General features: G+C 40.7%; 1 protein-coding gene across 16 annotated transcripts in view; it reads left to right on the plus strand.

Moving 5' to 3' along the window:
- Positions 1-21,953, plus strand: part of LOC121288721 (eukaryotic translation initiation factor 4 gamma 3-like) — a 331,740-nt gene that overhangs the window by 214,993 nt on the left and 94,794 nt on the right. For all 16 annotated transcript variants that reach the window (XM_041207482.1, XM_041207477.1, XM_041207478.1 and 13 more), the window contains 4 exons: positions 1,079-1,167; positions 4,932-5,169; positions 8,859-8,992; positions 20,932-21,054. In XM_041207482.1, coding sequence (XP_041063416.1) covers positions 1,079-1,167; positions 4,932-5,169; positions 8,859-8,992; positions 20,932-21,054 — 584 coding nt within the window. The remainder of the gene's footprint in view (positions 1-1,078; positions 1,168-4,931; positions 5,170-8,858; positions 8,993-20,931; positions 21,055-21,953) is intronic.

The raw sequence follows: 21,953 nt of genomic DNA on the forward strand, positions 1-21,953 counted from the left end.
TCTCTTTATTCTCCATATTAAGTAATGCTCGCAGTATCAGGATCTTAGTCATTAACCTTTTTATTTTGCTTTCTGTTGCTTCTATTTCCTGTTTTTCTCCCTTTCCATACATTGTGCCACCCCTGGACTGGCTTTCAGATCTCTGCCAGTGCTATGTAAACACATCCTATGGTGCAGAAGTTTGAGCTATGATTCTTCTCTTTCTGAAAGGAAGCATATGGCCTCTCTTTACAGTTTCACCTTCGTGGTGTGACAGATCAGGAAACTGTCATGTGGACATGTCCTATCATTCTATACAGAGCATACATTATCATTGCCATGCCACCCTTAATGTATTTCAGAAGTGTTCACATTTATATAAATCAATATTGGTTTCATTCAGTGTGTTTACTTGTGATATGTACTAGCGTGTGCTTTATTATCAAACAAAATATGGTTACATTTTGCCTAATCTGCTGTTGCTGCACACTAAACTTGTTTGCCAGGGAACTTGACAAACATTTATACATTGCTCAATACCAAAGCTTTCACTGCTGGATACCAGCACAAGATCAGTCAGTGCCAGGATTTTAAGAGTTCAGTGTGGATATTCTGCTCAATATAGTTCAATCAAAATAAAACTCGGAAGTATGAAGGTTTTTTCTTGCGTGTTCATGTCCCACATTTATTGTGCCAAATTATCACATTCTTTTGATTTTTAATATGCTAACATCTAAAATTATACATTTAGTTTTAAAATTGCAGTTAACCCATTGTATGGAAACAAATGAAGAAAATCATCTAACACATCGAGGTTGTCGTAGTCTTCCCACTCAAAAATGCATTTCTGCACATGGTGGCATTTTGCTTAGCATTCTAATGTATAGTATATATTATATTTTTCATATATTTAAAAGTATCGTTGCTGTTTTTAAACTATATATCCAAGGTTTCTGAATAGTATTCTGTTTTGAATATAAAGATTAATGTAATTTTAGTTTTGAACCTGATTTAAGAGAATAGTAAAATAATGAATTCCAGTGATTTCAACTATTTGAAGCTGGACCAAGAGAATAATGGGCCTCAACCTGTATTACAGTCCAGATACCTCTTCCTGCACCAAAGATGCAGAAGAAGCCAAAAGAGTCGAACAAACTGGATGAGGATTTGTTAGAGGTCAGTGAAGAGGTAAGGGTCACATTATATACTCAATGCTTTGAGTATTACATTGGAGTTTAATTTATTTTTAGTGTAAATTTAAATGTTGGGATGAAATCGTGTGGGTGGGATGTACTTTCACCCTTTTTTCCAAAACTTTCTTAGCCATTTTCTGAGCAAGGATGGGCCTGAAATCTCTTCCCACTACTGTTGAGGATGAGTCTCTGTGATGTGTGTGATAAGGGTAGGGTATTAATTATTATCTGGGGTACAGTTACCGTGAAGCTTTCCTTAGTTCCATTGTGCACCTGTCTAGATATCCTCAGTTGGATTGAGCAGCCACAATGGTTATCTGAGGGAAACCAATGTTATGCTGTGGTGTAGTGTACCTATGTGCTTAACCACCACGCTGCCAAAATTGCCTGTGATGCATGCAAATAATGGGTAAGAGATATTGTGTGTATCACTAGCAGTCATTGTTTAAGACTTTGGAGATGTCGCTACTAATTTGCCATTTATCTTGTCAGTGCAATTATAATATACATTTATTTGTGCTAACTGAGGATAGTGAGCCCCCATTTATCTGGCAAGATAAATGGTCTGGACTTCAATTCTTTCCAGCAATTTGAAGGCATTAAAAAAACTAATTTGTCATTTAAAAGAAACTTGAAATAATTGCTGCACATCTAGCTTATTTTGAATGATACAACTGTTTATTTTGAACTCAAACCCTTTGCAGAGACAAAGCTGGGTTCAAAGCTGGGAATTGTATTGCTGTCTGAAAAGAAAGAATCTGCAAGGTTACAGGCATAAGGCAAGGGAGTGGGAGTAGGTAGAATGCTCTTTCAGCGAGTCAGTGCAGACTTGATGAGCTGATTCTGTAAAGATCCTGTGATTTGTCACATTTAGATTTTTTGATATAAGATTCCCAAATTTTATTGAAACCTAAGAACAAGAGTAGATCCCTTCAGCCCCTCCAGCCTGTTCTGCCATTCTGATCTATCTCAACTCCATTTAAATGCCTTTGATCCATTATGTCTTCACCTAATAAATCTCTTGATCCCAGCCTTGAAAATGTCAGTTGGCACAGCATCTACAGCTTTTTGCTGGCGGGGAAGAGGAAGAATACCAGATTTCCACTATTTTGTGTGGCAAAAGTGCTTCCTGATTTTGCTGCTAACTGGCCTAGTTTCCAATTTAAAGATCTTGTCCTCTTGTTCTGGATTTCCCCACCAGATACCTCCCTATCAAATCTGTTAATCATTTTACATGTTTCAATTATGTGACCTGTCTGGACTTGAAGGAGTACAAGTCAAATTTGTGCAATGTATCCTCATAATTCAACCTTTAAACCCGCATATGATTCTGGTGAATCTGTATTGCATCCCTTCCATAACAAATACATCTTTCCTGATGTTTGTTGTCTAAAACAGAACTGGTCTGGTCAAGGCTCTGTACAACTGATGTGCTTCCTCACTGAATTCCAACCCTCTTGAGATAAAAACTATCATTCCATTAGCTTTTTTGATTTTTTTGTACCTGTGCACTAGCTTTTAGTGATTTATGTACATGGACACTTCAAACCTTTTTGTTGCTGCACAGTTTCTAGCCTCTTGCCATTGAGAAAATATTCCAGCTTGTTCTTTTCTGATCCAAAGAGAATGGCCTCACAGTTGCCTACACTGAACTCTATCTGCTATAGTTTTGCTCCATCACTTAATCTGTTTATGTCCTTTGATAACTTTCTGCTCACACCTGCCTATCTTGCTGTGTCTTTTAAGTGTAATCCACAAACTTGGATATAAGCTCATTGTCCCTTTACTGTGTCATCAACATAAATGGTGAAAATCTGAGACCCCACTGCAAACCCCTGGGGAACACTACCAGTCACATCCCACCAATCAGTATGTTCCTTTATCCCTATGTTACAAGGCACCTCTAATTCTATCTGCTTTTATTTTTGCTAATAATCTCTTGTGCAGAACCTTATCAAGTATCTTCCGAAGGTCCTTGTGAACAATACCCATGGAGACACCACTATCCACCATGTCAGTGACCTCAAAAAAAATCATCTGGATGAGTCAAATATGACTTACCTTTCACAAATCCATGCTGATTCCCTGTGATCGAGTGCTCAGTTGCTCTGTTTCTGAGAGATTCCAGTAACTTCCTCCACAGTAGATGTTAATCTGACAGGTCTGTAGTTGCCTAGCTTTCCCCTTCATCCCTTCTTAAACAGGAGTGATAGTTGCTATTTTTGCAACCCAGCATCACAATTCTTGAATCTAGAGAGCTTTGAAAAATTATGATGCATAAATTGCAATTTTTTAACCTATTCCCTTTAAAATCCTGGGATGGAGACCATCAAGCCCTGAAGATTTGTCTATGCTGTGATCCATAATTTTCTCCAGTACCATTTTTACTTGTAATAAATCCACTAAATTACTACCTTCGACTTATTTTTAGGTTCCCTTGAACTGCTGGCATTTTGACCACTCGCTCTACCGTGATAATGGATAGAAAGTACATATATAACAAGTGCCATTTTCTTCTCCATTGCAGTCTTACCTGCACCCATCATTAATGAATCTGCAGACCCTTTTACCAATCTCTCAATATAGTTATAAAAATCTTTTCTGTTAGCTGTGGTGCCAAGCCTAATCTCAGATTAGGTTGTGGCAGGATTTAGGAATAGGAGAGAGCCAGTTAGCCCCTCAGGTCATTTAATGTGATCACGGCTGATCTTCAGCCTAACTCTGTATATCAGCCTTTGTCCCATAACTCTAAATACCTTTGGTTACCAGATAACAAAAATCTCTGATTTAAAATTAACAATTTTGATTAGCATCAGTTGTTTGGGGCAGATAGTTCCAAATTTCTACTGCCTTTTGTGTGTAGAAGCATTTCCTAATTTCAGTCCAAAAAGGCCTGACCTGAGGTTTTAGGCTATGTCCCCCAGCCCCTATCCCCAAAGTCCTGGACTCCCCAACCAGTGGACATAGTTTCTCTCCCCCTACCCTATCTGTTCCCCTTAAAATATATTAAATTTAGATCAAATCATCCCTTGATTTTTTAAGACACTCCAGTACCCTGGATTAAGAGGAGGCAAGCCTGCAAGGGCTCTTAACGTCACTATCAAACAACCAATGTTTCTGATCACTATCAAGCAAGCTCTGCTGAAAATACAGGTATGGGATTGTGAAAAAACATTGACACTTAGTGAGGTACTAGAGGGCATCCCAATGACCATGGAACCATTCCATACGAAGGGATCAAATGTGTTTCAGGGTAGGGGAGAACATTGCGCATGATTTAGAATTCCCTTCCAACACTGTTTTGGGGCCTCGTGTTTCATGAACTGCCATAGAAAATTGTACATTGAAGATCTTCATGTTAGGGTAGATTCGGCCTCTAATTAGTAACTGACCAACAATTACTTGCAGTTTTAACTACGTGGAAGCATTTTGAAATGGACAGCAAGCCTTCCCACAACTGTTTCATTCATATTAAAAAATAGTGTGCACCTATTAAATTTTGTTTCAGATTTTCATCATTTTCATCCAGATCTATGGACACATGTTGATATTAAGACAGCAGTATTAAACCTGAATATCTTGTGCAATATTGCAGAGTTAGAATAATGTTGGCTGCTGAAAATAGGATGGCTGCTACCATATGCTTGTCTTTATTATGGCTTTTTTGAATATTGATTTTTAGTTTTTAATGGTGTATATTAAATGAAATCAACTTTTGGGAAAGCATTTGAGAATAACATGTGTCCACTCATACTTTAGCCTAAAGAAGAAGAACTTACAGTTGAAAATTCTGCTGAATCTGAGCAAGATAGGCCAGTTCCAGATGCAAATCTGGATAAGGAGTTGGACATTAAAATGCATGCAGAAGTGGAAGAGAATGGGGATCAGGAGCTAGAAACTGAGCAAAATGGTTCGGAATCTGTTTCTGAAAGTGAAAGTACTGAGACCAGCACCAAAGAAAGCCCCGATGACAGTCTAGTGTCCGGCTTCAAAGAAGGTAAATTCTGGCTTCAGTTACTAAAGAATACTGCATGCTTGTTACCAGCAAAATTTACAAGAGCTTGAATATGCTTAATGGATGTTGTTAATGGAATTCTTTGGATGAAACAAGTTGCTGTACAAGGTTGCATGTTGGCCATGTTTAAGATCTTGTGGAGACTTTATTTTAATCCTGCCAGTATGTCCAGGCAGATCAGTTGCAACAGTTGGTGTTTTTATGAAGTATTGTACCTAACAAAGGGAGCATTAAGTAAAATTAATTCTGCAATTTGTAATGTATCAGATCGTGAGTAGAAATCTTCTCTGCTCAAATTGTTTTTCATTTGAGGAATGATGTATTAAAATTTATTTTGATGGTTTTCAAATTCAAAATAAAATTCAGATTGTGGCATTATGTTTTACAAATTAAGATATCATATCTTGAATTTACACAAGAGCTTTCTCATGTTTGTATTAGAATATAAAATTGCATCAGTGTAGAAAGGCTATGTCTCTTGAGGAAAACTCAAAGTCCCCAAAGGTTTATAAACCTATTGTTTAAAAAAACACTCTTGTAAGCTCTGTGCAGGTGGTCTCTTCCCATAAGGTTCATTGCATTCATTACATACTCCTATAATATCCTATTATTATTGTGCAAACCAAATCCTGCTATTTGACTCTAACCATAACAATTGATATTTGGTCATAGTTTTGAGTAAACATAATTACATTTTTAAATTCCAAAATATGGGTCATAAAAGTATCACCAACCAAACATTTGTATTTGTCAGAAGTACAGTACATTCTTTATAACGAATCTCCTCTTTGTTGATCAATCTTTCCTTTCCCTTCCCCAACCTTAGTTTTAATGGCCTACCCCAGTAATCTGGTTTCTTCTCTTAATGCATGGTAAGTTAATGCTGATGGCCATGGCCAAAATTATGGTGTAGTAATTTGTTGCAACAGGTAGGCAGCCTAACAACTGCCTGTATAAAGAGGTACTAAAGGGAGGGTACTCCCTTTGCCTAAAGCATGGAGATGGATTTCAAGAGCCTAATTTAATCAAGAATGCAAATGAAATACAGCTCATGTGAAAAATCATGGTAATTTGTACACCTGAAAAATCAGTGGTTATTAAGCCTAGATTCAACTGAAGGCTAAAGTCAATTGCCCTTCCATTTCCATTTGGTCAGATACTTGGTCTGTACTTGGACAAGTCAACATCCTGAGGTGGTAATTGGAAGGGGAGCATTTTTGAAGAAACAGATAAATAATTGAAGCAAGCTATTCCCTGGTGGAATTTCTCATAACTTTGGGTGACAGATTGTTGCCAATTTTCAGCTATTTGGGGCACTGTTGCATCATCATGTTCTCTCCCCCACCTCCCCGCCCAAGTCTCACTTTATAACAGTCTCTTTCTGTCCAGTTCTTTTTCACTCCCTCTGCCCCTGTTTATACTTCCCTTTTTCTCCTTTTTTTCTTTATCCCCATGCCTCTCTTTCCGGCCCTTGTTTTCTTCTAACCTTGTACTGCTTGCTCTCTCTTTGTCCTCTAATTCTTACTGCTTCCTGTCTCTGTGCATCCCCCTTGCTCCCTTTTTTTCCTTCTTTTCTGCTCTCGCATAGCAACGCAAACTTGAAATGCCTACTCAAGGCTTATGCTCAAACTCACTTATAGCTTTAATGCTCATCTTCCTTGCTGAAATTTAAATGAATTATTTTGCATATATCCATTATATTGGATCTGACCAAACTGAAATAGAAGGGCAATTGATTGTTTAGCCTTCAGTTGAATCTAGGCTTAATAACCACTGATTTTTCAGGTGTGCAAATTACCATAATTTTTCACATGAACTGTACCTCATTTGCATTCACGATTAAATTAGGCTCTTGAAATCCATGCTTCACACTTCATGTTTAAACAAGATGTAATAAAAACTAATGCTCAGTCTGATTTTTAGCTGTTTCTAATGCTCAGCAGCTTAGATAATCTGCAATGAATGAGATATCAAGGTCTTATGTAGCAAAGGACAACATTTGAAGCGGTGTGAGGAGAGTGTGGGAAACTTACAAGACTGAGAAAGTGGGATGTTGACAAAAAAAATGATTTAATGTGAGGTTTCCAAAGGAAGGGGTACTCAGCTTGTGTTCAAGAAGAAGATGGCAGAATCTGCTGAGGGCTAGGAATCAGAGAGACAGCCTAAGTTTGATGACATCGGTGAAGGGAGAAGGACGGCTGTTGAACTTCTTTTGGAGTTAATATCGCAGAGGCAGGTGCTCTGAATTAGTGAAGGAGTTGCTCATTATAGTGCTGATCAACCATAGGAAGAGCAGTCAGTGTCATTTCAATGTACACAGTTTGCACAGATGTGAAGTTTGTGGATTTATCGATCAACCCAATCTGTATATTTGTTAAATTATTACTAAGTATATGAACTATGCAACAATGGCTGAAACATTTTTGCCTAGTCACATTAGGAGAAGGTTGCAAGCCACCAAGCTTCCTCCAGAGGACGACTGGATGTACCTGATTTCCAAACACTGTTTTGGGACACTCAAAATTCAAATCCAGAACATGGACGATCAAGGGCAGCAATCTATGTTGGTGGTAACTGGCCACAAATGGATCATCTTTACGGTGATTGTGGCACACGTCATCAACAATCTTAGTTAAATTTCAAGATTATTTTTAAACCGAAGCCTCAATGTTAAGAATTTCCATGTGGTATCATTGTGTAATCCAACTTGAATGGTTGGACCTGATGCTACTACAGTGGGTCAGGGAAGGGACAAGTATTCATGTTATGTGCTGTTCGTAATTGGAAAAATTACTAGCTAGCTTGATGGTATGGGTTTTACTGGCTTGCTATTTAACATATTTCAGTGCAGATTTGTGAGGTTTTGATGCATTTTCTGGTGCAATAACAGAGAAAAAACAATTTTTAAAGAACAATATGTTGTGATTTTTAAAGTTGTACTGTTATTATAGTTAAATAATTGCTAGTTGGCAGTCTACTCAATTTATCCTTCCAGAACACAACCTGCAGTCTCCTTAATACAGCATTCGATATTTTTTCTACTGTTGTATCCATGTATTGATTCATTTTTGTGTGAAGAAGGATTTCATGATATCAGGCTCTAAATTTATCCTTGACTAATTTGAACTTGTACCCCCTTATCTAACTTTTGCAATTAATATTCCGAATTGACACTTTCCATACTAACTAACTAATATATTTGTTAAGATTGTCTGTCAGACACCATCTTTCGAGGCTGAACAGCCCAAGTTTTGGAATGTACAGAATATTTTGACTGAAGATATTGTACATTTTAAACCTTTTAAACTCCATCCACAAAATCCTAATGTTTCAGCTAATATCTCCACCATAAGAGTATAATAGCAGGATATCACTGAGCTCATTTGATTTTTACTGCCTGCTTTTAATCACCAATGCCAAATAAAATCAAACAAGTTTAAAAATAGATTCTAGGGTTTGTATGCTACGACAACTGAATGAGTCATTTACTTTCAAAAATAATTTCTCCTTTGGCATGGAAGTTCATAATACCATGATGTGCTGATCTCCCTCTTCCCTGATTCTCCATCTTTGTATTGCAAAATAGAGAAAGCTTTCTACTGAAATCCACTCTTAATTAAAAGGTCATGGTTGTCTGTTGGTTTTTGAATGTGTATTTTATGTCATTGTAGAGCAGTGGAAAATACTGAATCCAGAGGGCAAGAAGCGATATGACCGGGAATTTCTCCTTGGGTTCCAGTTCATTGCAGCCAGCACCCAGAAGCCAGATGGCTTACCAGCAATTAGCGATGTTGTTCTTGATAAGGTGGGTTCACTATTTCTTAAGTAATAATGCAGATGTGGTAATTGTTACAAACTAGGGCCAGTATGATCCCTGGCAAAGTATTTGCAGTATCCCCAGCGGCATTTTGTCTTCTGAAGCACAGTGAGTAATCTTTAATTTTGTCCAGAATGGAAGTGCTTTATATATTTTCAAAGTACTTATGTTTTTTAAAAAAAAATGCTTGCTTTTCCTTTCTATTTCTGTTGTGGTCTAAAACAGATGAAATTCAAAAGTAAAAAGTGCAGAACCCACATTCTTCATGTGGGAATCTAGAAAGCAGACTTGGATGTGCGATGTATCCAGAGGCATAAATGCAAACCCACCATAATGCAGTTCAACATGGTAGAAAAAGTAATATAAGTAGCAAAGTTTCATGCTGTAAAGTAAATGAATTTTACCTAGAGACTCCCTTTCTTGTACCAGCTTGCAGTTTCAGATAATAGCCATAGAGGACTTTGATTAATCGGTAGCAATGTTTTTGGAGCCAAGATGGATGAAACTTTCATCTCATTTAAGGATGCCCAGAAGTTGTTTTCCGTATGTTTTAACGGCTGGTATTTGAAAACCCAGACATTTTGTAAGTAGTGATGGCGCTGTGCTCTGTCTTGGGTAGTTATCTTGTGGAGAGACAAATTAATAATAAGCGCCATTTGTTTGGGGAATTCACACACAAACTGGCGTCAGATTTTATTAGTCACTAAGCTAAAAATACATGGTACAACACACAGTAGATAATTTTCTTGGTCTGTGTGCATAACTAATTTGGACCTTAGAAGCTTTTGTTAATACCTTCAGATTGAAAGTTAGAAACCTTTCATCAGAACTGGAAAAAGTTAGAAACTTTTACTTTTCTTTGATCCAATGAAAGGTCACAGACCTGAAACGTTAACCCTGTTTCTCTCTCCATAGATGCTGCCTGACCCACTGATTATTTCCAGTATTTTTTTTTTTCAGATTTCCAGCATCTTTTCTGCTAAAAAGGGGGACAGTGCTGCAGTGGTAATGTCACTGGACTAGTAATCCAAAGGCCCAGGCTAATGCTCTGGGGACATTGGTTCAAATCTCACCATGGCAGCTGGTGGAATTTAAATTCAGTTAATAAATCTGGAATTTAAAGCTACTCTCTGTAATGGTGACCATGATAACTACCATTGATTGCTGTAAAAAACCATCTGATTCACTAATGCCCTTTAGGGAAGGAAACCTGCCATCCTTGCCTGGTCTAGCCTACATGTGCCTCCAGGCCCATAGCAATGTGGTTGACTCTTAACTGCCCTCTGAATTGGCCTGGCAAGCCACTTAGTTCAAGGGCAATTAGGGGTGGCCTTGCCAGCGATGGACACATCCAATAAAAGAATAAAAAAAATTCTTTCACTTTCTTATTCGAGTACAGTTTTATGTGTCAAGCGTTATATGTGCAAGATGAGCTGGCAAGTGTCAATATAGACTGATTGCACAAGTTAACACAACTAAACCCAATCCTGCCCCGCATGATATTCACACGCAAGCACTAGTCATTGGACAGTGATCAGATTAGAAACCTTGGCCCCTCTCCTCTCACACAGGTTGCTGGAAGTGTTTGCTGAGCACTTGCCATCATCTGGCTGAGATTAGTGATTAGCACAGACTGGAACTCAAACCTTTTGATAGCCTTTGAAGAGCTCATTCACATCAGCTCTCGACCTTCTCTAGAGAGGGAAAAAAACTCTGGCCTGCACAACCTTTCCTGATGAGTTTAACCTCTGTTCTGGTATCATCCTTGCGAATCTTTTTTGCACTTTCTGCAGTGCTTCTGTATCCTTTTTATAAATGGAGACCAGAACTGTGCATAGTTCTCCGCATGTTGATTAGCTTGGGTTCTACACAAGGCTAACATAACTTCTCTGCTTTTCAATTCTATCCCTCTAGAAATTGATCTCAGTACTTGGCTAACTTTTTTAATGTTCTTACTAAACTGGGACACTACTTTTGCTGCTTTGTGAATCTAAACCCCTAGATCCCTTTGGTTCTGTATTCTATTTGGAATTTTGTCTAAGCAGTATACAGCCCCCTTATTCTCCCTACTGAAATGTATCACCTCGCGCTTATTTGTATTGAAATTAATTTGCCAATTAGACACCCATTGTGCAAATTTATCAATAGCTTACTGGGCAGAATTTTCCCCTTGTCCTGGGTGGGGGGGAGTTTAAGAGCAGGCGCGAGGGCTGCCATTTTACATGGGCGGGCCAATTAAGGCCCGCCCAACGTGACAACTGCATGGAAGCACTATGCGCTTCCTGTGCGGGCAGGGGGGATTTCCCTGAGCCGAAAGTGCGCTCTTTCATGCACGTGCACGAAAGAGTGTACTCATCTCCCTGAGGCTAGGTGCTGCCTCAGGGAGATCAGTTCTACAGTAAAAAAAGTGAAAAATTCCGACATGCCCCCTCATGTGACACTGTCACATGAGTTGGGACATGTCTATCACTTTTAAATACAGTTTAATTACATTTTTTAAAACCTACATGAAACCTCATCCCGCCTGTGGATGAGGTATCATGCTTTTTCTAATGCCCACCAGGGCTCCTGGCCTGCCCTCCAACTTTAAGGTTGGCTGAGCCCCAGCCTACCTGAAAATTTAAATGGAGCGAGGTGATGTCGGGAGTTCTGCTACTTTTTGCCCGTCTGAGTAGCTAATTTTAATGGCTACTCACTGCTATCTTTTTTATAGCCAGCCTGCTATCCATTCTGCTATTGGTCTCCATCTCCATATGCCGTGACCATAATCATACTATTTTGTAGCATCTTATCAAAGGCATTTTGAAAATCCAAATATATTACACCTACTACATTACCCTCAGCTACTTTTTCTGTTACTCTGCAAAGAATTTAATAAAGTTTGTCAAGTATTATTTTCCCTTTTGAAATCAGTGCTTGCTTCTCTTAATTATATTTTTGATTTCTAAATATTTTTCTATTACGTTTTTGAGTTAAGAGATGCCATTAGTTTTCCTGTCACTGACAATAAATTAACTAATCTATAGTTCTCTGGACTTGTTTTTTTTTTAATATAGGAATAACATTAGTTGTGAATGTTATATCTAAAAAGACTAGCTGAGAATCAGTACAAGTATGGGGAAGACCTATAATCCTGTAGCAAAGTCAGAGGAAAAGGGAGTGAAGAATTTGGGTTCACATTGATGTATTCACTTATCACTGCTGTTGACTACTCTGGAAATGGCCCATAACCCTGCAGCTAAGAATAAGACCAGAGAGAGGTAGAGTTGAAGATTTATACAGATCAGAACATTCTTTGGCAGCCTTTAAAATCATCCATGTTAAAAATCCTACAGCCTCACAGCATGTAACTTATTTAATTTTTAGCTTCCTACTCCCTCTGAAAATGGTTTATGCAATGAAATTGCTCATTCTTTGAACATATTTCAGCTTTCATGCAAATTAATAGTCTGTCCCTAAACAGGGAGACATATATAGCTACATTTAATGTAATATAGAATAAATTGATTTAATACATATATAATTAGACTGACCAAATTGCGTGTTGAAAGTTAAGAAAATGAGAAGAGCAATCAATTAATCACAGAGCTTATTCCAAGCATACCCTTATTTTTTCACCAGGCCTGAATGAAATTGATGCACTCACAGTTAAGTTAAAGGGAGCCTGCTCAGTCCTTCTGTTTTTATTTTAAAAATTGAGAAGCTCATTATCATGATGCAGTTAGGTAGATTGCACTGATCATTTCTGAAGATGTCTTAGATTTCCTATTGATTTGGGCGTAGAGGCCACATCATTCAGCTCTGTAAAGTTTTGTCCACTAATGCCACACCCCAACCCAGACTGGTTATGTGCTTAACAGTTTGAGAACCACAGAACTAGATTAGCTCTATCGAGTAGGTTTTTCTAAAATTCATTCACGGGATGTGGGCTTTGCGGGCTGGGCCAGCATTTATTGCCCATCCCTAGTTGCCCTTGAGAAGGTGGTAGTGAGCTGCCTCCTTGAACTGCTGCAGTCCGTATGGTGTAGGTACACCCATAGTGCTGTTAAGGAGGGAGTTCCAGGATTTTGACCCAGCGACAGTGAAGGAACGGTGATATATTTCCAAGTCAGGATGGTGAGTGACTTGAGGGAAACGTGCAGGTAGTGGCGTTCCCATGTATCTGCTGCCCTTGTCCTTCTAGGTGGTAGTGGTCGTGGGTTTGGAAGGTGCTATCTAAGGAGCCTTGGTGAATTCCTGCAGTGTATCCTGTAGATGATACACACTGCTCCACTGGTGGTGGAGGGAGTGAATGTTTATGGATGTGGTGCCAATCAAGCAGTCTGCTTTGTCCTGGACAGTGTCTAGCTTCTTCGGTGTTGTAGAAGCCGCACTCATTCAGGCAAGTGGGGGAGTATTCCATCACACTCCTGACTTGTGCCTTGTATATGGCGGACAGGCTTTGAGGAATCAGGAGGTAAGTTACTTGTCGCAGGATTCCTAGCCTCTGACCTGCTCTTGTAGCCACAGTATTAAGTGGCTAGTCCAGTTCAGTTTCTAGTCAATGGTAACCCCCCCCCCCCCCCCGGATGTTGATAGTGGGGGATTCAGTGATGGTACTGCCATTGAACGTCAAGGGGCAATGGTTGGATTCTCTCTTGTTGGAGATGGTCATTGCTTGACACTTGTGTGGCACGAATGTTACTTGCCACTTGTCACCCCAAGCCTGGATGTTGTCCAGGTCTTGCTGCATTTGAACACGGACTGCTTTAGTATCTGAGGAGTTGTGAATGGTGCTGAACATTGTGCAATCATCAGCGAACATCCTCACTTCTGACTTTTTGATGGAAGGAAGGTCATTGATGAAGCAGCTGAACATGGTTGGGCCTAGGATACTATGCTGAGGAACTCTTGCAGTGATTTCCTGGAGCTGAGATGACTGACCTCCAACAACCACAACCATCTTCCTTTGTGCTAGGTATGACTCCAACCAGTGGAGAACTTTCCCCCGTGATTCCCATTGACTCCAGTTTTACTAGGGCTCCTTGATGCCACACTCGGTAAAATACTCCCTTGATGCCACGGGTAGTCACTGTCACCTCACATCAGGAATTCAGCTCTTTTGTCCATGTTTGAACCAAGGCTGTTTTGAGGTCAGGAGCTGAGTGCCCCTGGTGGAATCCAAACTGGGCATCAATGAGCAGGTTGTTGCTAAGCAAGTGCCACTTGATAGCACTATTGATGACCCCTTTCATTACTTTACTGATGATCGAGAGTAGACTGATGGGGCAGTAATTGGCTGGGTTGGTTTGTCATACTTTTTCTGTACAGGACATACTTGGGCAATTTTCCACGTAGCCGGGTAGATGCCAGTGTTGTAGCTGGACTAGAACAATTTGGCTAGGGGCGCGGCAATTTCTGGACCACAAATTTTTAGTACTGTTGCTGGAATATTATCAGGGCCCATAGCATTTGCAGTTTCCAGTGCCTTCAGCCATTTCTTGATATCACATGGAGTGAATCGAATTGGCTGAAGACTGGCATCTGTGACGCTGGGGACCTCCGGAGGAGGCCGAGATGGATCTTCCACTCAGCACTCCTGGCTGATGATTGTTGCAAATGCTCAGCCTTATCTTTTGCACTGCTGTGCTGGGCTCTTCCATCATTGAGGATGGGGATATTTGTGGAGGCGCCTCCTCCAGTGAGTTGTTTAATTGTCCACCACCATTCACGACTGATGTGGCAGGACTGCAGAGCTTAGGTCTGATCCGTTGGTTGTGGGATCGCTTAGCTCTGTCTGTCACATTGCTTATGCTATTTGGCACACAAGTAGTCCTGTGTTATAGCTTCACCAGGTTGACACCTTGTTTTTAGGTATACCTGGTGCTGCTCCTGGCATGCCCTCCTGCATTCTTCATTGAACCAGGGTTGATTCCCTGGCTTGATGGTAATGGTAGAGTGGGGGATATGCCAAGCCACGAGGTTACAGATTGTGTTCAAGTACATTTCTGCTGCTGCTGATGGCCCACAGTGCCTCATGGATGCCCAGTCTTGAGTTGCTAGATCTGTTTGAAATTGTTTAGCATTGAAACCATTTAGCACGGTGGTAGTGCCACACAACACGATGGAGCGTATCCTCAATGTGAAGGTGGGACTTCATCTCCATAATGACTCTGCGGTGGTCACTCCTACCAATACTGTCATGGACAGATGCATCTGTGGCAGGCAGGTTGTTGAGGATGAGGTCAAGTATATTTTTCCCTCTTGGTTCCCTAACCATCTGCTGCAGACCCAGTCTAGCAGCTATGTCCTTTAGGACTTGGCCAGCTCGGTCAGTAGTGGTGCTACCGAGCGACTTTTGGGATGGACATTGAAATCAGTGTGCATAAGCTATGGTGGCTAGATACTGGAGAACTGACTATGGTATTCAGGGTTCCAGTTCCACCCAGAATACATTCTGCACCCTTGCCACCTTCAGTGCCTCCTCCAAGTAATGTTCATCAGCTGAGGGAGGGCAGTAGGTGGTAATCAGCAGGTGGATTCCTTGCCCATTGTTTGACCTGATGCCATGAGACTTCATGGGGTCTGGAGTCGATGTTGAGGACTCCCACGGCAACTCCCTCCTGACTGTATACCACTGTGCCACCACCTCTGTTGGGTCTGTCCTGCTGCTGGGATAGGACATATCAAGGGATGGTGATGGTGGAGTATGGGACATTGTGTAAGGTATGATTCTATGAAAATGGCTATGTAGGCTGTTGCCTGAGACAGCTCTCCCAATTTTGGCACTAGGAAGGAGAACTTTGCAGGGTCAACAAGGCTGTGATTGCCTTTGTTATTTCCGGTGGTCCGCCATTTCATTCCTTTTTTGTGTTTTTGTAGCAGCTTGTTACAACTGAGTGGCTTGCTAGGCCATTTCAGAGGGCATATAAGAGTCAACCATATTGCTGTGGGTCTAGAGTCACATGTAGGTCAACAGATTTCCTTTCGTTAACCAGATGGGTTCTTACAGCAATTGACAATGGATTCATGGTCATCAGTGGAGATTTTTTTATTGAATTCAAATTCCACCATCTGCCGTGGTGGGATTCGAACCCAGGTCCCCAGAACATTACCCTGGGTCTCTGGATTACTAGTCCAGTGACAATACCACTATGCCATCACCACCCCCTAAGGTACGATTAAGTTTAGACAATCAAGTGAACCTAATCACATAGCTTATGAGTTTGTCTAGTTAGATTCACTAGTTGTTTGAACACCATTTCATACCAGCAACAATATCTCAATTTATTGATGTAGTGATTAAATGATTTCATTTCAAAAAAATAATGCAGAAAAAGCTTCAGAAAGCAAACAGAGATTATGACAAATGGGAAGGAGGAAGGTGACTCAAAAAGGCAAAGAGAAGTAAAGCTTTTGATTTGTATTTGGAATTGGAATCCTGAATGCCATAGTCAGTTCTCCAGTATCTAGCCACCGTAGGTCATGCACACTGATTTCACAAGCAAATACACGAGATCTTTTCTTGATCCCTTTAAATAAATTTGTTTCACCAGTTAACATTTTTACAGAACCTCTATTTGAATTGAAGTCAGGCTTCATGCAACACCTTGACTTATGTTTGAAAGATACTGAATAAATTTTTTTTAAAAGTAAGTTGTACAAAATGGATCAAATTTTGAATTTCTTTGTATCCCTTTATTCTAATGAGGCTCAAGATGCAGAGCACAATGTCATCACATAAAAAATAGTTTTCATTAGTCCCTGTTAATGAGCAGAAACAAAAATGTTTCCTTTTGAAAAGTAAATCATGTCTCTACTTTTCTTCAGTAAGGCTTAAGTTTGCATATGTAGTTTGTAGCTTTATCACAAATAAGTCCATCGCCTATCAATTTCTTACGTTGTTCTCCACCCTCATCCCACTTCCCTTTCTCAACCCCACTTTCCTTTCTCAACTCCACTTTTTTACCATCCATCCCTCGTTTAAAAAAAAAGCTTCCAGTTCACGTGTGGGAGATTGTGCCTTACTGTTAATGTCGCTAGGTTAATAATCCAGAGGTCCTGGTTTGTGCCCACCATGGCAGCTGGTGTGAATTATAATTCAATTCATAAAAGGTCTTGCGTTGAAAGCTAGTGTCAGTAATGGTGACCATGAAACTATCATTGATTGTCATAAAAATCCATCAGGTTTTTCCTTCAGGGAAGGAAATCTGCCACCCTTACCTGGTCTGGCCTACATGTGACTCCAGACCCACAGCAATGCGGTTGACACTTAACTGCCCTCTGAAATGGCAGAGCAAGCCACTCAGCTCAAGGGCAATTAGGGATGGGCAACAAATGCCCGCCTTGCCAGTGACACTTGTATTCCATGAAAAAATAAAAATAATCTGCGGCATTTTCACAATATCAACTGTCTAGCCTTTGGAACTCCATTCACTGTGGCATTTCTTAGTTACCGATCTGCTTTTTTGATGTACTCCACATTTTATGCATTAGTCCCCATTAAGCCATTACACTCTCTCACCCTGGCCATTACCCCAGTGCGGCCCTCATCTCTGCTTCCTTAAATTCAAGAGATGCTAACTCGAAAGGATATGGTGGGCAGCTGATTTAGCCATTCACCAGCAGATCTAATTGGACCACACGCAGCCTGCTCCCATCTGCTAAAACTGCTCACTATTCCAGGATCATCCTGGAATGCAAATTACTCCCAGATTCCTTCCTGGAGGTAATAGATTAACAAGGATAGAGGATTGGCTAACGAGCAGGAAACAAGAGCCAGCATAAATGGGTCATTTTCAGGTTGGCAAATTAGTGAAGTGCCACAGGGAATCAAAGCTGTGGCCTCAACTATTCACAGTCCATGTTAATGACTTGGATGAAGGGACCAAGTGTATTGTAGCTACATTTGCTTAAGATACAAAGTTAGGTAAGAAAGCGAGTTGTTAGAAGGACACAGAGATTCTGCAAAGGATATAGAAAGGTTAAATGAATGGACAAAAATTTGGCAGCTGGACAAAAATGTGGTAAAATGTGAGGTTGCCCCTTGTAGTGGGAAGAATAGAAAAGCAGAATATTATCTAATCGGAGAGACTGCAAACTGCTGTGGTACAAAAGGACCTGGGTGTCCTCATAAACGAAACACAAAATTAGCGTGCAATTACAGCATGTAATTAGGAAGGCAATGGAATGTAACCCTTTACTGTAAGGGGTTGGTGTATAGAAGTAGGGAAGCCTTCCTACAACTATACAGGGCATTAGTACGACTGCACCTAGAGTATTGCGAAAAGCCTGACTTAAGGAGGGATATACTTTTATTGAAGGCAGTTCAGAGGAGGTTCACTTGACAAAAGGTTGAGCAGTTTAGGCCTGTACGCATTAGAGTTCAGAAGAATGAAAGGTAACCCTTTAGAAACACACAAGATTCTGAGGGGGTTTGACTAGGTAGATGCTGAGAGAATGTTTCTCCTCAAGGGGAAATTTAGAACTAGGGGACACATTTTCAAAATAAAGGGTCTTCCATTTAAGAGCAGTTGAGGAGAAATTTCTTCTGAGGGTCTTTTAATCTTTAGAATTCTCTATACCGGAGAGCAGTGGAGGCTGGGTCATTGAATATATTCAAGGCTGAGTTAGGCAGATTTTTTGATTGACGAGAGTGTCAGAGGTTCTCTGGGGGTTGAGGACAGGCAGGAAAGTGGAGTTATGGCCACAAGCTGATCACCCATGGTCTTTGAGTGGTGGAGCAGGTACAAAGGGCCAAATAGCCTACTCCTGTTCCTATTTCTTATGTTCTCTACAGTGAACCATCTTGTTAGACCCCACTCCCCTCTCTGCCTTTGCTTACAACAATAAGAGCGAGGCGCACCATGGAATTCCTTATGAAGATTGTGACCATCCGATCACTATCTCTTCCACTTCTTCTCTTCCTCTTGCCCACCAAGAAAACCTTCCTTTAAGGTTCCCTTCCCACCCCTGTCATTTCCCTGAACTTGTTTCTTTCCTTTCTCCCCTCATGCCTTCTCCAAGCTCATCTTGTCCATGAGACCCACCTTCAACTCCCTGGGCAGGAATTTTCGCTGAGCGGGCAGGCGCGCGCCCAACCCGCTCGAGCGTAAAATGATGTGTGATGACATCGGATGAGCGTCCCGACGTCATTGCGCACTCAGGCAATATTTCAGTCAGCAGGCACGTGCGGGAATTGTCAGCGCATCCACCAACAATTAAAAGGCCATTAAAAATGTAAGTCACGTGAGGGGATATGTTTTTTAACATTCTAAAAATCTTTATTTTTACTTTTCAAAACTCTTCATCCCCTTGAGGCAGCTCTGTGCCTCGGAGCTTTTCCAGCGTGCTAGCATGAACATGCGCTCTCGCCCTCTTCACCTCCCTACACAGGCAGCTCTGAGCGCTACAGCACACGTTTCACACTGGGGTGAGCTTTAATTGGCCCGCCAGCGTGATATTGCGGTCCGGCCCCAATCGCAGCCGGCGGTCGGCTTCCCCATCACTCCTGCCAGCCCTCCCAACGAGGGAAAAATCCTGGCCCCTGACACCTATTCCCATTAAACTGCTGATCACCCAACTTCCCTTCCTGGCTGCCATGTTAGTTGATATTGTTAACCATTCACTCCCCTCAGGAACTGATCTTGTCTCCTTAAATTCTCGTCATTGCCACTCTCCTCAAAAAAGAACAATTCTCAACTCTTCTGCTCTTACAAACTACCGCCTGATCTCCAGCTTTCCAATTCAGTGAATGTGTTGTCACCACCTAAATCTGTGCATACCTTTCCTGGAACTCCTACATTTGAATTCTTCTAATTCTCGTCCAGCATTTCTCCTCTGTCATCCACCTGGTTGGGACTACACTCACCTGATTCCATTGTTAGATATCTAATCGTAGCCAGAGGGTTACCAGCAATGGCTTCTCTTCCTGCTTCTACTTTGTTAACTCTTGCATCCCCCAGAATTATCCTCGCCCCTCTCCTGTTTCTCATCTACATGCTGCCCCTCAGAGACATCATTTGAAAATACAGTGCCAGTTTTCAAAAGTACGCTGATGACACCCAGCTCTAGCTCACCTCCCTTGACCCTTCTGCTGTCTCAAATGTCAGACTGCTTGTCCAACATCCAGCATTGGATAAGCAGAAGTTTCCTCCAATTTAACGTTGGGAAGACTGAAGTCATTGCTCCCTAGCCACTGACTCCAGTTCTCTCCCTGGTAATTGTCAGAACTGGATCAGGCTGTTCACTACCTTGTGCCATAATTGACCTGGGAAATGAGCTTCTAACCACTTGTGTCATCACTATGATTGCCCATTTCCACCTCCGTAACATCACCCTTGGTCTGCCATGCACGTTTAACCCTCTGTAAACTTGACGTAATCCAAAACTCTGCACGTGTCCTAACTCTGAGCTCTGAAGAAGAGTCATACGGACTCGAAACGTTAACTCTGTTTCTCCCTCCACAAATGCTGCCGGACCTGTGTTTTTCCAGCATTTTCTGCTTTTATTTCACATCTTTGTTTTCTTAAGTGATGGGTTTGGTTCTAGCTTAATAGAATCATAGAATGGTTACAGTACAGAAGGAGGCCATTTAGCCTGTCTTGATTTTGAAAACCTCTATCAAAATTTCTTTTAGTCTTCTCTCCTGCAAGGAGAACAGCCATAGCTTTTCCAATCTATCCACATATTTAAGTCCCACATTCCCAAAATCATTCTCATGCATTTTTTTAATGTGGCCTGTGCTTTCCCATGAACATTACATAATATCAGACCAGAGTTTCTCTAAACAGTTTTTTTCTGCCCTCCACTGACCTTTTACCTTTTAAAGTTAGACCTGCTCAAGATGTCAAGACATCAACATATCAACCTGGTTTTTTTAGCTCTTATGTGCCAATTTTGTATTAATGCCTCAACCTGGTGAAATAACGAGAACTTTTCATTTTCAGATCAACCAGACCAAACAAATAGCAAGACCTTTGGACCCCTCACGAATGCTGCCCCGGGGCCCAGATTTCACACCACCCTATGCAGACTTTGGAAGGCAGCCACAAAGTGGACGAGCGGGAGCAGTAAGTTGTGTCTGTCTAAAGCAGGTTGCTTTACTTAATCACTGTTGTTGGGATTACATTGTACCTTCATTGAGTATCGCTATAACTTAGTTTGAGATAAACATTTACGTGCATTTAACATTTATAAGGTTTATGGTGATGCGAAATTTAAAGGCTAATTGAGCATACTTGTACTGCAACAAATCCCATAATGGTGCGGTTTCAGGAAAAGGAAATGGGAACAAATATTTAAGTGAATACAGCAGCAACTTCAAATATGGGCCGAATCTTTGTAACCTCTGCTTCATGTTATACAGTGTATACTGACTAAGATCATACCAGTAACCTTCTCCCATAGGAGAGCAGTCTGTGGTGAATTTCCTCTGACATAGACTTCCTTACATAGAAATACTTTGCACCTGCTTTGCGTCACCCAACCTGAGAACAACAATTCATCCTGTGCAGAATTAAGTGTGCAGCGTTGTCACCTACCCTTCTTGAGCATAAAATCGCAGCCCCATTACAACAGGATTGATGAGATGATAGGAAAATATGCATGTAATACTACCTTTCCACACTTCATACTGGGCTGTTACACAGCCATTTCCTTCTTTTCTATTTTGGCATTGTTGATTCAATTCAGCTGGATAACTCTTCAATTGAAGACATTTTAAAGTTAACTAAATATTGAAAACATTGAGAAAGTGCCAGTACACTTCTGCTGTGGGTTTTCAAAAAGAGTCAATTTTTATTTCCCTGGATTTGCAAGTAATAATTAAACTCAGAAGATTTGGTAAAGTACTGGGTGATGCATCAAATCTGAAGAGCCACAGTTCTCCATCAAATGTTGGGTCAGAACTTCTGTAGAGTTGCAATCATAGGCAGATTGCCACTTCACTCCTTTACAGGAGATGCACATT

Source organism: Carcharodon carcharias, chromosome 15 (genome assembly GCF_017639515.1).
Source record: "Carcharodon carcharias isolate sCarCar2 chromosome 15, sCarCar2.pri, whole genome shotgun sequence".
NCBI lineage: Eukaryota > Metazoa > Chordata > Chondrichthyes > Lamniformes > Lamnidae > Carcharodon > Carcharodon carcharias.